A 15844-nucleotide genomic window follows, 5' to 3' on the forward strand; every position below is an offset into this window, starting at 1 on the left:
GCCCATTGAGGACTGATTTGCCACCGCTCGTCGCCAAAACCATAATCTTGGTGCCCCCTATATAAAAAAACAAGCTTATGTCAGCAGATTTGATTTCCTGCACATGATCCCGCCAACTTTCGGACCGAAATGTAACGCCTATTTCAAAAGGACAACACCCTGGTGACAAGAAGTGTGCATCTTAAGAGCTCTATTTAGCACCATAGAGCAACTGACTTGGCCATGGATGTTACGTCGTCATTTGTGTCCCGTTCGGTCACGTCCACGGTAAACTTGAATTGGGTTTTCCTAGTAGACTGGATCATAATATTTTTTGCATCAATAGTCTTTATATTCTATTTCAATAGGATGGTCGGATATGTGGTTACACAATTTGTCACACATGTGCTCTGGAGGCGACGGAAAACCAAGTTATCAATTCAGGCGATCAAGATCAACCTTTTAGGAGGCCGCATATTTATAAAAAACATGGCTGTAGTCACCAAAAGTGAACTCATATTAGTTCACAGTGCAGTTCTAACATGGAGGTACTGGCTACAATTTGTTAGAACGTCACAGTTTTACGTTCAAGAGAAAAATCTCAATAATACGGTGAATAGATCATTACCTTCAAGGTTCATCTTAGAAGTCACCGGTATGGAGGTATTTGTATACAATAGAAGTTGCGCATATGACGATATTGAAGAAATCCTGAAATCAGAAGCCAGGCAGCATCAAGAAAAGCACTCAAAACACAACCATAAGCATTTTCCTAATACCCAACATAAATCACATGACGGCAAAAAATTTTCCGAAGACGTTACAAGTAGCAGTCCAAGTGAACACGCTACATACTCGTTAAAACATAGGAGAAACCGCTCGTCGTCTTCTTATGGGGCTTCTACTTCAACAATTCCTTCAGCAAAGGCCAAAAAAGAAGAGGACCTTAATGCAGATTACAGCCAAGAAAAAGCTGAAAACGAAAGTTTCCAAAATAACAAGTTCAAAAAAGATGAAGAAGACCAAAGTACAATAACCACTACAGAAGTAATGGATTCCACCTTTCTTGACTTTTTACCTTTCGAGGTCAAAATTTCCAAAGGCTCCTTTGTTTTAGGGAATGAAACCACATCTTCTCTTTATGTTGCTTCATTTAATAACATGAGTGGACAGATTGATGCAAGCTTGCCAGGATCGGCTCTCGACTATTATAGAACACACTATGATTTCACTGTCACAGATTTGAAAATAGATTTGAAAACAAACGTTACCTTTAAAGATATAGATACTTTAGAGAAGAAAATTCAAAGCATTAATAATAAGAAGAAGACAAAAAATTTCATCTCTATGATATCAGGTTTGGGACACAGTATAAACGCTTTGCATGTACTTTTCAACAAACATAAAAAAACATCATTTACTTCAGCAGATAGTGAATTACAAAAGAATTTGAACAATGGCATTGAGGAATGGCATGGATTAGAACGCTATCTAACAACGGTTTCATCATCAGATTCAGATCTTGATTCACGAATGTACGATTATGATAAGCAGAGAATGATTGACACCGAATATGCGAAGTATTCAAACATCTTAGATGCTCAGAGATGTAAGATCAACTATTATTATGACTCCCAGGGCTTAGTTCCGGCGGAGAAGGTTTCTTCAGATTGTATAGAGGATCCTGATATTGGCAACAAAGATATTCCGCCTATGTTTGGCGTGGACATTACCCTTTCTGGTGCCACTGCGTGCTATGGTCCATGGGCCGAAAAACAACGTGGAAGCTTGCATCATCTATTGTTTCCTCCACTATATCGCAACTCTGTCCCATTCAAAAAGCTAAAAACAGGAATGAGGCGGCAATATGTAAGCTTTGATTTGTCCATTCAATGTGCCGATGAGATGGTTTTTCGCATTCCACATAGAGAAGAAAGTAAAGATATCAATTTTCTCAAAACCAATATACCTACGTTGCGACACTTTGGGTGGCTGGATTTGAAAGTGGCCGAAGGCTCAATTACTGATGTTTCAGTCTCATTCATTTCAACGGTGGAAAAAGGAGTTGATAACAAGATCAATGCGGTATTTGTAAAGCCAGAAATTTCGACAAGTGTGAACCATGACATACTATTCGAGGCAGACGAACATATACTTAATGCTAGCGTTGCATTCCCATTAGAATGGAATAGTTTAGCAGACTGGAAATTTGAAAATATTTCTAAAAATGTGAATATCTATTTGCTAAGAGAGCATATTACTCTACTAACAGATTTATTCAGTGACTTCTCCTCCGGTGCACCAACCCCATATGAGTTGTTCAGACCTTTCATCTACCGATTCAATTGGAAATTATACGACTACTCAATCTACTTGAATATTAACGAACAAAACATTATCAACAATCCCCTTGATAAGACTATAAATACTTACTTGACTTTCAAAGGCGCATCTTTACATTTGACAACAACAATTCCGATAACCTCAGTGTACAAAAAGTCTAACACGGTTGACTATATATTAGAAACTAGCTATTTTGATTTATCTATTGAACACCCAACATCTAGCACTTTTTCTAACTTTACCCAAACAGAAGAGATAGGAAATGCAAACAATTTTAAAATGGAGGGCTCTTATACATACTTCAGTTTCTTGGAGATTGACTCAGTTGACACTATCATAATGAATTGCACTTGTGATGATACTACTGTTAAAGTTTATGGTTTTGCAGTAAAGTATTTTATGTCTTTGAAAGAAAACTATTTTGGTGATTCTACACATTTCCAAAACTTGTTAGAATTTAGAGATAGCTTCGGAACTGAAGAAAAAGATTCAAACGCTTTTGAAGGAAAAAGAATGAAAAATGAAACAGACTTCATGTTTTCCTTCTGTGTCAATAATGGGTGTCTAGTTTTTCCATGTCATTTGTACGATTGTATGTCACATTTGGCGTTACATTTTGATGATCTTGATATCGATATCAGGAACAATAATTACTATATGGATCTCCAAGCTGATTTTTCTGAAATCAAAGGGCGATATGTTGAGAACTGCGATGAGTCTGTAATATTTGCTAACACCAAATCTAAACTTGAGTTTGAGCCACAAATTTTTATAGACGGTCTATCAGTTCATAGCATTCGGATTTTTGGTCTACCTCCTGCGGAGCCTACTTATTTTTGCCGATGGACTTTTGATTCAGGGGACATCAGTATTATTTCAGAACCCATTTTTTTGGATGCTATTTCTCGTGCTGGGATGTCATTTAAGTTTGGCCATAAAGATCTTGAAAATTCTTTAGATCTACCACAAGCATCCGTATTAGATATTCTCAATCTCCTATTCAAGTGTCCTGCTGTTCATATCACCCTGAAAAGTCTAGATTACGTTTTCAAAGTCAGCTTGATAGATATTTCATTTAAGAACTCTGACCAGCCTACTCCTTGCTACAATGGTCTTATAGATTTAATAATCAGAGAAGTTTTAGTCGAATGTTATCAAAACAAAATCCAGCTATTGAAAGTTGTTACTTCGTTGGAGGTCAAGAATTTCATACAAAACAGAGATTCGTTTGAAGTCATGAAAGAGCAATCAATGCATTTGAAGAAACACGATGCTTCTTTTCATAGGACGCCATTTTTGATCCCAGAATTTGCAAAAGATAGGAAGTACTACAAGAGTTTCAATTCTTTAATCTCTTCTTTATATTTGCCGGACCCTCCACTGCCACTCACCTCAGAAAGTTTAGATATGATTATTGATAGCTTTCCCTTGAATGTCCAGAAAAAGCTTTTCGAGTCTTTTTCTTCCCTTGAAGACAACGACGACGCTTCAGAAGAAGCACAAAGATTCAGTTCTAACTTAGAAGATTTTGGAATTTTGAAAGGGTTAGATCCAAATTGCGAATATGACAATTTTCCGATAAAACTTGAGAAACTTGAGATCTTTATTTCGCCCGCAGTTGCACCAATACTTGTCGACATAATCAGCAAAATGACAGACTTCAACATGTATTCATTTCTTGATGAGCTCCAAACACAATTCATAACATTTTTCAATTTTAGAAAAAAGAACTTGGTCATGAGATGTAAGGTTGAGTGTCCTTTGATTACCTTCAAAATGGCAGATTCCATTAATGCTACAGAATATCTATTTGTGGGCATTTCAGATTTAGTTTTTGCCTTCTCCAGATCTGATGTGGCCAGTTCCTCTGCAATGAATATTTATGCAATTTTCAAAGAACTTAATATTGACTTGATAAAGGACATGGAAGATGCAGTATTGATAACATTTTATCGACTGTTATTCAAACAGTCTTTTGAAGAGAAGCATATTTCCACAGTGGATTTGGAAAACCTTTCTATCTTTGTTGATCCTGCATATGCTCCTTGGATCATCGACTGGGGTTATGAGCTCAAAGATCTGATCGGGCAAGCTTCTGCCAAATGGAAGGCATTCCAAAAGGATAAACACTCAGCTGGAATAGAACTTTTATACGATTTATCAAGAGGTGGAATTGATTTTAATATCAGTCATGATCCTCCGTGCATCACCAAGCCCTCCTATATTACCGGTTTCCGCAAAAATCATATCAGAACGGATGGAAATTGGATGATAATTCCTCGCTTGAGACACGTTTTGCAAAATCTACCTCTTGATTGGATTTTAAAAAAGAATAAGATGTTTTCTCAAAAATTGTGGGAAGCACCTAAAGATGCAGAAGATGAGGTTTCCATCATTTTTGGAAACTGGAGGTGCTGGGACAATCACAAAACGAAAGATAATTTTATTTTTAAACAAGTGTTTGACTCTGAGATTGAGAAGAGAGCTGAAGTTTATAACACTGTCAAGGTTACCTTGAAGAATTTCTCGGTCGGAATCAGGCCTTTCACTAATGCAATCATTGTTTCTGATGTTTCATTCTTTTTGAACGAGGAGGATCTCTGCAGGAAAGTTAAAGAGTTTGCAATGCCGTTGTTGGACCGCCCTATAGAAAAAAGTTTAGACATCACCTTCAAAGTTCAGTCAGTGGCTACCAGTTTCACCAAAATTCACAGACTCTTTGATGTTTTATATCCACTGACAAAAGAAATCAAAGCAACTTTAAGTAAACATACAGCCGTTGGACAAGATTTGGACAATGACGATGACATGGGATCCACAGCATCGTTGAACGATGTTGCTAGATATGAAGCTGCAACTCCAACTTTGATTACCTTCAATTTTTCATTAGCTGACTATTCACACTCTCTTGGAATTGATGAGTCCATATTAGTTCTTTATGGGCAGGGTATTGATCTGACTGCCTCTTTGATTAAGGCAGAGGAAATGTTATCATGCACCTTAAACATTAAAAACCAGTTTCTTGCAACCGAATTACATGTGGGAAGAATTCCAATCTTTGAGTTGAATTGTGAATCACATAATACCACTCTTATTAACACCGGATCCTTCGATTTGGGTAAAACTGTTGTTCTTATATCAAATGAGGTTGTCAGTTTCAACTTTTTACCCGACACACCCCACCTAGTTAAAGTTCTAACCCTTTTCTCTGAGAAAGAACTGAAATCATTAATGTCTGTGATTCGTTCTTTTAAGGAATCAAACATAGGGTCGTCTTTGTCTGCTGCATCTTTACCGCTAACCTCAAGCTCTTCTGGAAATGCTGTTATAGAGAAGCTAAAATCCAACCTCTTTTCTAAAATACGAATGGACATTTCAGCTTCAATTAGTGTTTCGAAATTTTCATTTCACTTCGAAATGATTGCACCATTTTTCACCAATTTCAATATGACGGAACCAGTTTTGTCGTTAAAACTTGGAAGCTTTGGGGTGTTGGCTGAATTTCTTATGGAAAGGTCTGATTGGTTTGTGGGTTCACAGTCCAAGAAATCGGTTTTTGAGTATGTTACAACTTCATTCGACAAGTTGAAATTTTCATTGTCGGGACATTACAAAGGAGGAATATATGAGACACTAGTTACATTGATTACAGGTATTGTCAGGATCAATTTAGCACATAATAATCTTGTTAACGTACTAAGCAGAGGGAAAAGTGATACTGAGTTGATGCTGAAGAATTTAGACTCGTTGAAAGCGGCTGCCAAACTACTTGGGAGAGCCGCAAGTATGTCTACGAATACTTCGAGCTCAATACCCAGTAATACTTCCAAATTAGATGATAATCTGTTTGTTGAATTAAGCAATATCATTCATTTGTTTTGTGATATTAATTTTGGAAATGTCATAGCTACTGTGAATTTAAATGGAAACAAATTTCATCTAGACTGCATCAAGCCCAAGCTAAATGTGAAAACATTTGACCCAATTATAAATAAGTTCTCCCCACATGGAAAAATTACTTTACCTTCTACGCGTATTGCTATGGGTTTAAATGGCGTTCATGGTGTTTCAACCATATTTGACATACGCTCTTGCGTTGAAGTTAGAAATCCCGACAATGTCATGCACAAATCCCAAAGATTTGATGTCAGAACCGATTACTGTCGTCTTGTTTTGAACCCACATATTATTGATGAGCTCATTGAGGCTTATGGAGATATAGCAATATTAATGGAGCCATCGGAGTCAAGATTTGTACAAAATAGTGAGCCGATTGACTTAGATGAAAAGATAGATAGCATTCTTTCTTATATTTCAATCAATATCGTTGCAAAAAACGTATGTTTTGGTTGGTTGTTTGACGAAGAGGATATTTTGTACCCAGAGGTGGCTCCAGGTATTATCATTGGATTTGAAGATACGTTGATTTCTTGTGCTAAAGATGGAGGTAAACTTCAAACAAGGGGCATGTATATATCTGCTGCTCATGGATTTACTCCTTCCACATTTTATTCAGCCAACAGTGAAAAGTCTAGTGATAACCGTGCATATCTTCCTTTGTTTAATCTGATTTATTCAATTGAGTCTGACTCAAAGATGAGAAACTTCAGATCACAAGTGAATGGTGACAAAATTGATTTCAAGTTTCAGACAGATATTATATCGATTACCGAGCCACTGTGGTTATCTATAAACTCTTTACAAGAAAAGTTTATGTATGTACAAAGTGTTGTACAACAAAAAAGAGACAAAAAAACAAAACGTCACAGGCAACCGTCAGATGAACCTGCCAGCAAATCTCCTTTATCTCCGTTTTCTAACACATTTAAAATGACTAGCATAAGCTGTGTTTTCAATTTCGCTGGGGCATCATTCTTTATTTACAACTCGCATATTGAGATTAATGGTGCAATACCTATTTTGAGTTTACAATCTCCTAGACTTTATGCAATTCTCAAATATTCGCATGACATACTTGCGCTAAAGAAACACACAATATTTTTCAGTGCACTAATATCAGAAACAAACAACAAACTTTCATGTTTATGTGTTCCCGTTTTGCAAGATATTATGAAAGGATTTCAGGAAATGATGAGAAGATCGAATGGTAAAAATGCTGTTGTGTCCAAGGAAACTTCAAATAACGGTATTGACATTGTTAACCTTTCTGAAAAAATAAATGTTAACTTTTCATTGAAGATTGAACCGCAGAGTTTGGCTTTGACCTGTGAACCTCGGGCAAATGTTGAAGCAGAAGTGGGTCTTGAGGAAATCCACTTAATCATCAAAACTGATCAAGATTTTCTATCCGTCGTATTATCTATTCAGAGCTTGAGATCGGAGCTAAAGCATGCATATTCAAAAGTTACAAGCGGATCTGTACATGCCAAAAGGCTGACAGTCAATGGTGCTATGACATCCATTGAAGGTGAAAAGAAATTTTGTACTGTCGCCAAATTGGATGAAGCAGAAGGTTTTATAAATATACAACAACGTCAAGATTTGGATCTATTCAAGGATTTGTGGCTGCCGAGTGGTTTCAATAACTCTCTACTTGTTAAGAAAAGTAAATCTGTCGATGAAAAGAAAACTTTTGCCTCGATGCTTCGTGAAGTTTCTACCACCACAGCTTTTCCTTGGGTTTTATCGCTATTGGTTGCTAAAGTATCGGCCAAAGTTGACTTAGGCAGCTCGTTAGGGGAGCTAAATGTCAATATACAAAACTTCATGGCAGTTTCCACAAAATCAATGGAATGGGACCAAAATTTAAAACTTGAACTTGATATGCTTCAAATTGAATCTCGAGGGAGGCTGAGTGGTATGTTAAAAGCTGAAAATACGAGAATGACATCTGCCATATCGTGGAAAAAGCATGGGGAAGTTTTGGTTGTTCCATTGGTGTTGTTATCCTTTGGCTTTGGTTGTTTGCAAACAAAAATATCCCTAGATTTCCACCCATTTTTTATTTTGGAGGTTGTCAAATTTGGGGTCACGATATACAATCAGCGTCAAAAGGATACCCATGATAATTTGAAAAGCAGTTTAAATGTAGAATCAATCAAAGTCTTCATGACTGCACTGACAGCCTCAAACTTTGTTGATGTCTATACCATTGGACTACGGATTAGACAAGATATCAAACTGTCCTATAGACAAGTTTTGAATGACGCCCAGCTAGGCATTAATGAGAATATGAGTAAATCAGTAGAAGCTAATACACTGGAAAGGGAAGAATCTAAAAACACCGTGGAGCTTACAACCTTATCACAAACATTTTTGAGCATGATTGAGAAGCTGAAAACTTATCTGGAAGTCAATATTGGGATGTTAGAAATACAAGTGTTTCCGAGTAGTTTATTAGATTCACAAGCACTGGTCATCAACATTGGTAAAGAAAGAGCAATGTTTTATCAAAATAATGTCTTAGACACAGAGAACAGGCTCTCACTAGATCTGGCTGACATCACCGTTTCCTTGTCCAGTTTTAAGAACAAACCAACTGCGGAGGCACTAAATGATGAAAACAGTATCAAGACTTATTTAGACATGGTAAGTACACCAATTGCGGATAACATATTTGTCTTTCCTACGTTAAAGATAATGATGGTAACTTCTCAAAATAAGGGCGACAATGTCATTGACTACAAGTATGTCTGCAAATTTGGAGGTAAAGTAGACATCAAATGGAAAATTGGATCTGTTTATTTCATAAGGCAGATGTGGTATTCACATGCAACTACGTTGAGCAACAGACTTACTGCGTTGCGTATATATACTTCGGACGAATACAGCGGCGAAGCGGAAGAAAACTATAAGGAATCTCCATTTGAATCCGTGAATTTAGAAGACCGATTAAAGGATGTTGAGAGTGACAAAAAGTTCACATATAATGCGATTGAGGAGCCTGATATAGAAACTCCACAGTTGAAAGATCTAGGAAATGCGACACCTCCTTTAGAGTGGTTTGGTTTACATCGTGATAAATTTCCAAACTTAACTCATCAGTTTGTTATAATAGGATTACAGAAAATTATCAGAGAAGTTGAGCAGAACTATTCGAAAGTTTTGAAGTAAGTTTTATAGATGTTTAACCTTTTCTACCATATGCATGTATATATGTATTATATTATAACTCCTACCAATAGTTCAGTCCTAAAGGGTTATCAAGGTCTTCATTGCTTTCAGTTGGTACTTATGTGCGTTAAAAGCAAAGAATAATTTCGCGTTTACGTAATGTGGTCGAGATCACGGTGACATTGTTTTATTGTCAATTTCTTCCTAGAAGAGGACCATTAATTGAGTTACATAGCAAAATAACAGTAACAAAGCTTTGGCGTAAATCTTTAGTTGTTACTCAGAACATGGCTTTGGATATAAGGGATTATCTTGCCAAGCTGCTCCAGAAAAACATTTTACTCAAGCAAGGAGCAGTTAAATTGTTGAACACACCCTCTATAACTCATTCAGCAAGATACCAGGCACAACAGGAGTTTCAAGAAGCACAAGAGCAAATTGTGCAACTTGAAAAACAGCTCGAGCTGTTGGAACGGCTACCACAATTCTCTAGAAAAGCTGGTATTCCAAGTGCTAAAAAGCCTGCCAAGAACTCCGAAACTTCCACAACATATTTGACCCCTAAAGCTGTCACACCAGATGTCCTTAATATAACCGGCTCAGCAACATCTGCACAAAACCGGTTAGATACAATGATTGAGGCATTAAGATTTGAGAATGACCCAAGAAGACAAGTTGAACTAACTAATCAAATATGCAGTTTGTTAATCTCCTCTGAAACGAAAAACGTCAGGTATCCTTCCATGTCGGTGATAATTCCGATTATATGGCCTATGTTGATGTCCAAACATAAGCCAGTTAGTGCCTGTGGCTACAAACTTTTGAGGTACTTTATGACCTCCCATGATGACGTTGTCATTGTGTTTTATCTCTATCACAAATATCATCATCATGACCGATACTATTACTTTCCCTACTATGATTATAGTAAAATCCACAACCAACAATACATTAATGATACTGAAACAGACTTATACGATTTCTTCAATTACTCAGATTTATACAAGCCAGAAAGCCACTACAATACATCAGAAAGAAATGACTTTAATATTAAAGCCAGAGAAACTAGGACTGTAAGCTCAAAGCTAACATTACCTTTGGTATCTGACAATACTGTAAAAAAATGGTGGCCATTGATTTTTCTGATTGTCTCAACATTGGTAGATGATAAGGGTACTGACGTATCCGAATGCATAAAGTTTATAAGGAAAGTGATTGAATTGAAAGGTATTAGGTTTTTGGGGTCCTTGAGTATCCGGGTCTCGGTAGCTCTTGCCGAATCTGTTATCGCTTCCATATCACTAAAGCTAAACAATTTTCAGAACTTTACTCCAAGCACCTTGGAATCAATAAAGCTATCCATCAACTTAGTTGAATGTTTATGTGAGGTTGTTGTTGCCGATTCAAAACTTGCATTTGAAACAAAGGTGATAAAATTTTTGATACAAATATTGATTGATCCTCCTTTTACTGTTACGCATCATCAGTTAACCAATATGGCAAACTCTTCAGCTTCTTCTGCATCGGAGATCACGATGACCATAAATATGATTAATAATGCAGTGAAGAACATATCCACAATTCCGTTGCCTGTAATTATCAATTTATTGAGAATTCCAAATACACGAAAATATTTAGTCGACTGTGGTTTTATTCCTCTTTTACTGTCAGCCTTATTGGATCCGCCTATTTTAGCTATAGCAAACACAACAATCTCACCAAGTCATGGTCATATGAACTCCCCAAAGATGCAGCATCTTGCTAGTATTTTGAGCGTAGTGATGTGCACATGGTCAGGGTTAGGTTTACTTTTAGAAAATGATGCAAGGTATTTGAGGGTGCTAATCGATGGATTATATTCTGAGCAAGTGTATGTTAGAACTGTGGTTATGAGTGTTATTGCTGGTGGTCTTCGAATTCGTAAGCTTACTGCTTTAACGGGTAACCATGATAGCTATGAGTTATGGGATTGGGAAAGAGCTTTCATTGCTGCCAACGGCTCATCGAAGACAAAAGAAACTGTAAATCCAAATGACCTTAATTCTTTGAACGTTATGAAAAATTTCAGTCTTGCTGATATCAGAACTAAATTAGGTGGAAGATGCTGTCCAGAATATGAGGACAATATAGTAAATCAGTTTACCGCGATCTTTTTGCAATCCTGTTTGCAGTGTGGTTTGATAGATGTTTTGAAAACGTTATTCAACAGTTTTGAGAATGATAAAAGAGCAACCAGGTGGATTGCCTTGCTATTATCGGAAATCTTGTATTTGCGGAGCAAAATAATTCCCAGTCAGATTGAGTTTGATTATACTATCAGCTTGAAAATGAACAGATTGATTGAGCGTGAATCACGGAAGCATGCTAAATTGAATCAAAAAGTCAAAGATGAAATCAACATAAATACCAATCAATTGATCAAGAAATCTGAAATTGCCGCAAATGGGTCAGAGTTGGCAATTGTAAGTATATTCCTTAAAACTACAACTATCTCATCATTGCATCCATTTATTAATTTACCAGCATCATCTGCGCCATTACTCGATCAGGTCACACTAGACAACATTTTACAAGATTTGAAAAACATTCCGGACGATGTGGACATCAGACCGATAATAGTTCAAACACATCTACCCGCTACAAAGGAATACAGAGAATGGAATTGGGCACTGATAAGTGTACTAGTAAGAGGTATTCTCTGGAATGATGCAAAGTTTGAGGAGACCCTGAAAACAACGAAGTTTTTCAAAAGGTTAATATCATTTTACAAACCGCAAAAGGCTGGATTTGTCCAAGTGGTTTACTACTCGACGGGACCTATTCCTGGATTCACAGATCGTCGTCAGCCACTTGACGTAGATTTTTTCTTGAACAGAGGCAAGGATAGCAAAGACAGAGACAGAGATAGAAGAATTAGCAGGAAGCAACGAGAAAAGATGGCCGAGATGTATGTCGATGTTGGCATTGCTTTAATTCAGCTACTTTTGTCAAAGCCAGAAGGAGCGGAAATATTGAGGGCCAGTGGTATCATCCAAACTGTATCCACCTCATTATTACGTGTATCGGGCGTTTTCATAAATGGTCCGGGAAATGAGCCTGGCAAAAACTGGGAGGCAGATAATGTCCCAGATAGTGGTGGTAGTGGCAACCGAAATTTTGCAGGCTTCTCTCTGGATCATCACGATAGCATGTCCTTGTTCAATCCAAATGAAGCTACTACTGCAGCTGGAGCTGCAAGTAACGATATGCATGTTTCAAAATCAGGTTCCGGTATAGGTGAATCTTCAGCATCTGCATCTACAGCTTCTACAACTAATGCTATTAGTGGCAGCTCTGGTGGAACTGGTATATCAGGTAGTTTTGGATTTTTTGATTCTCCAGGAGATAATGATACTATCATTGATGATAGCAATATTCTGAAAATGAAGAAAGAAGGGTTGTTTGGGCCTACAAGATTATTCAGTACACTTGCCTGGGGATATATTCGATTTATTGGAGTTTTGAGCTCACATCCTGTTGGTATTGTTATCATGGAAGAGTACGGTGTTGTGGACGCACTTTTTAGGTTGGTGCAGACTGGGCGGGACAACTTTACTAGTATGAAACATAGCAACGACCAAAATCAAAATATTGATATGATAAGATTCATTATCCAAGAAATTGATTTCAGGATCAGTGGGCAACTAAGATTTTTGATTGAAAAAGTTGCAGCTGTTGGAGATGAAGATGTTAGAGTGGAAGTAGTTGAAAGAATTATTGGTGAATTATGCTCTTTGAAAAAAGTAAATGATAATAACGATTATACTATCGAGAGATGGTGTGTTGGGTTGTTAGTTAGACAAAGTTATGATTTCAGTCTGAAAGTTTCGCAATTAGCCGTAAAAGGATTGATCAAATATGTTGAGGATGAACGTAGTGTTGATATACTACTTTCCTTCAATCCCGATTTGGGAGATATCAATGTCAACATGAACGTTAGAATTGGGAACAAAATGTATGGAGGAGTATTATTGTGGAAAGTATTAGGATACGAGCGTGGAGTTGATTATGTGAACTCAAGATCGAGCGGGCTTATTGAACAAATTGTTGAAGGATGGGCTGATAGTCGGCGGGAATGGGTGAATAAGTTAGAGACGACAACGTATAAGAAAATGCGTGGCATTGTTATTGAAGAGGAGGAAAGATACGACTATTTTGAACTTTTCCAGCGTTTGGTTAAGACAGAAAAAGGTGTCCAATGCATTGTCAATTCTGGAATTATCCAGCATTTTGTGCGTGTTATCCTAATATATTGCAAGTTCCTAAAGATGGGAATTGAGAAAGAATTGTATGGTTTAGGTAAGCGGAGAAGGTATGCCGGGAAAACAGAACGTGTGAAGAAAGGACGGAAAAGTTTTGCTGGTTCCAAGCCCGGATTCATCCAGAGTGTTGAAGATCGGAAGAAGCTTATTGGTAAACGCCCTGTATGGTACGATAGCAGTGACACTGACTATGAGGACCAGAGCCGAAGGAACAGTGCTGAAGAGAGCCACAATTCCACCCATGGTGGCGAGCTTCGAGACGCGGATCAAGAGGGAGAGGAACCTGAAGAAACAGATAGAGAAGACGACCCTGAGGATAGCTACAAGGAAGATAAAGAGCAGCAGGATGAGAAGGCGTACATTCGGAGGTGGGAGGACAAATGGTTGAATGACGAGGCGGATTCGCAGGGCTTGATTGAAGAGACGAAGTGTTCTATCTGGGCTCTCGGGTATCTTGGACAGACTGACTCTGGTATTTTTGCCATTGAATCTGTTCTTGAGAATGTCATCGAGGAGAAGAATAAAGCCAGGAGCCGAAGAAGGGGCGAGGTGAGAGGGAGAGGGAGAGCCAAGGAACCCCACACTGGTGACAGTTCTCGGCACAAGTATGACGATTACAGCGACTGTGACGAGGAAGAAGAGGAGGGTGAGAGTGAGGGCGGGTCGCCTGAGCGTGCAAAAGGAGCCGGAGGTGGGGACGGCGACGTCGGGAGTAGTGGGGAGAGAGAGTATGACGCGGAGGAGAGTGGCAGCGAGGACGAGGAGGTGCTGTTTGACGAGGACGAGCACTACGAGAACCGCAAGGGCTGGTTTGCGGATCGCAGCGAGCGGTACCGGGACAACAAGGACATCATAGAGAACTTCATTGAGATCTACAAGAACAGCATCAACTGGGAGCTACGCGGCAGCTGCATCACTGCGATCGGCAAGATCAGCGAGTGTGAGATGGGCTGCGAGATTCTCGAGGAGTCCAACATCGAGAGCATCCAGCGGGACGAGAGGGAGTGCGACGGGCGGGGGATCCGCGTCAGCTTGAGCAAGGAAGGGTTGATTGGCTACGAGCAGAAGAAGCGGGTGAGCGAGATGATTCGGCGCTGGAAGCGGGAGAACGGCGCCGGTGGTGAGGGGAGACGGACGGAGGGAGATGCTGGGGCACGCGGCGGCGGGGACGCCGGTGTCGATGACGCCGGTGGTGACAGCAATGGCGGCAGCCACGCCGTGGACTACCCCGGCCCCAACGACAACGGCCATGACGCCAGTGTCGACGGGGCACAAGCCCCGGGTGGCGGGGAACCGCTCCGCGAGGGCCCCGCGGCTGCCGAGATGGGGGTGGACCAGATCATCCGAGCGGTCTTGCACATGACGGATCTGCAGGACGCTGATGAGGACGACGACGACGGCGGCGACGATGGCGATGGCGATGGCGATGGCGCAGACCCGGCCGGGGATGGGGCAAACACAGTTCCCGGGCACGACGGGGACGCTCCGGACACCGGGCCGACCCACGACCCTGGCCACGGTCTCCGCCAACGTCTGCTGTCCCGGAGTTCCGCCGACGACGGGCCAGGGCCAGGGGCAGACGTCGGGCCCCGAAACGAGGCCCCGGCCCGCCTGCTCGGAGACCTGCGCCACGCCGGCGACGACGCCGGCGGAGTTGGCGGTGGCGCAGCACGCGCCGCCGCCCCGGCCGAGACGCTGGGCACGGAGGAGCTGCGCCGCCGGCTACGCGAGCTCTGTGGCGGGGTGAGCACGATCGTCGTCAACCAGGGGCGGGGGTCGCGACCGTGCAGCGGGCGCTGAAACGGCTGCGGGCACGGGCGCGGGCCGGGGCGGGCTCCGTGGTCGGGCGCGTGGCGGTGCAGGTGCTTTTTGCCGTCGTGGCGGCGGGGCTAGTGGTGCTGAAAAGCGGGGTGTTGCGCTTCCTTGTGGCGGAGCTGGAGCTCGGCAGTAGTGGTAGTGCCGGGGCCGGGACGGTCGGCAACAGGGGCTGCGGGCGCAGCGGGCGCAGACGCAGAGGCCGCGGAGAGGGCGGAGGCCGGCTGTAGCAGGACACGGCTGGTATGCTCTGTTGTGGGTGGACAGAGGAGGAGAAGCCAGAAGCAAGGAGGAGAAGCGGCGGAAGAAGAGGAGCAGGCGGCAGCAGGAGG

General features: G+C 40.6%; 2 protein-coding genes across 2 annotated transcripts; both read left to right on the forward strand.

Moving 5' to 3' along the window:
• The first annotated feature begins 224 nt into the window (after positions 1–224).
• Positions 225–9479, forward strand: PICMEDRAFT_14074 (hypothetical protein). The gene has a single exon (XM_019160211.1). It carries the CDS (start codon positions 469–471, stop codon positions 9394–9396), a length of 8928 nt encoding a protein of 2975 aa, XP_019019628.1. The 5' UTR covers positions 225–468; the 3' UTR covers positions 9397–9479.
• Positions 9480–9657: 178 nt separating this feature from the next.
• On the forward strand, positions 9658–15742 carry PICMEDRAFT_65953 (hypothetical protein; the record flags this gene model as incomplete). The annotated part of the gene is made up of 2 exons (XM_019163489.1): positions 9658–15440; positions 15488–15742. The coding sequence occupies exons 1-2, from the start codon at positions 9684–9686 to the stop codon at positions 15740–15742; spliced, it is 6012 nt and encodes a 2003-aa protein (XP_019019629.1). The 5' UTR covers positions 9658–9683.
• Positions 15743–15844: the final 102 nt, after the last annotated feature.

The sequence above is a fragment of the Pichia membranifaciens genome, assembly GCF_001661235.1.
Source record: "Pichia membranifaciens NRRL Y-2026 unplaced genomic scaffold PICMEscaffold_1, whole genome shotgun sequence".
Taxonomy (NCBI): Eukaryota; Fungi; Ascomycota; class Pichiomycetes; order Pichiales; family Pichiaceae; genus Pichia; species Pichia membranifaciens.

Bases quoted from the DNA above. Each gene is read 5' to 3' on its own strand.
- PICMEDRAFT_14074 (XM_019160211.1), top strand. From the start codon at position 469: ATGGCTGTAGTCACCAAAAGTGAACTCATATTAGTTCACAGTGCAGTT.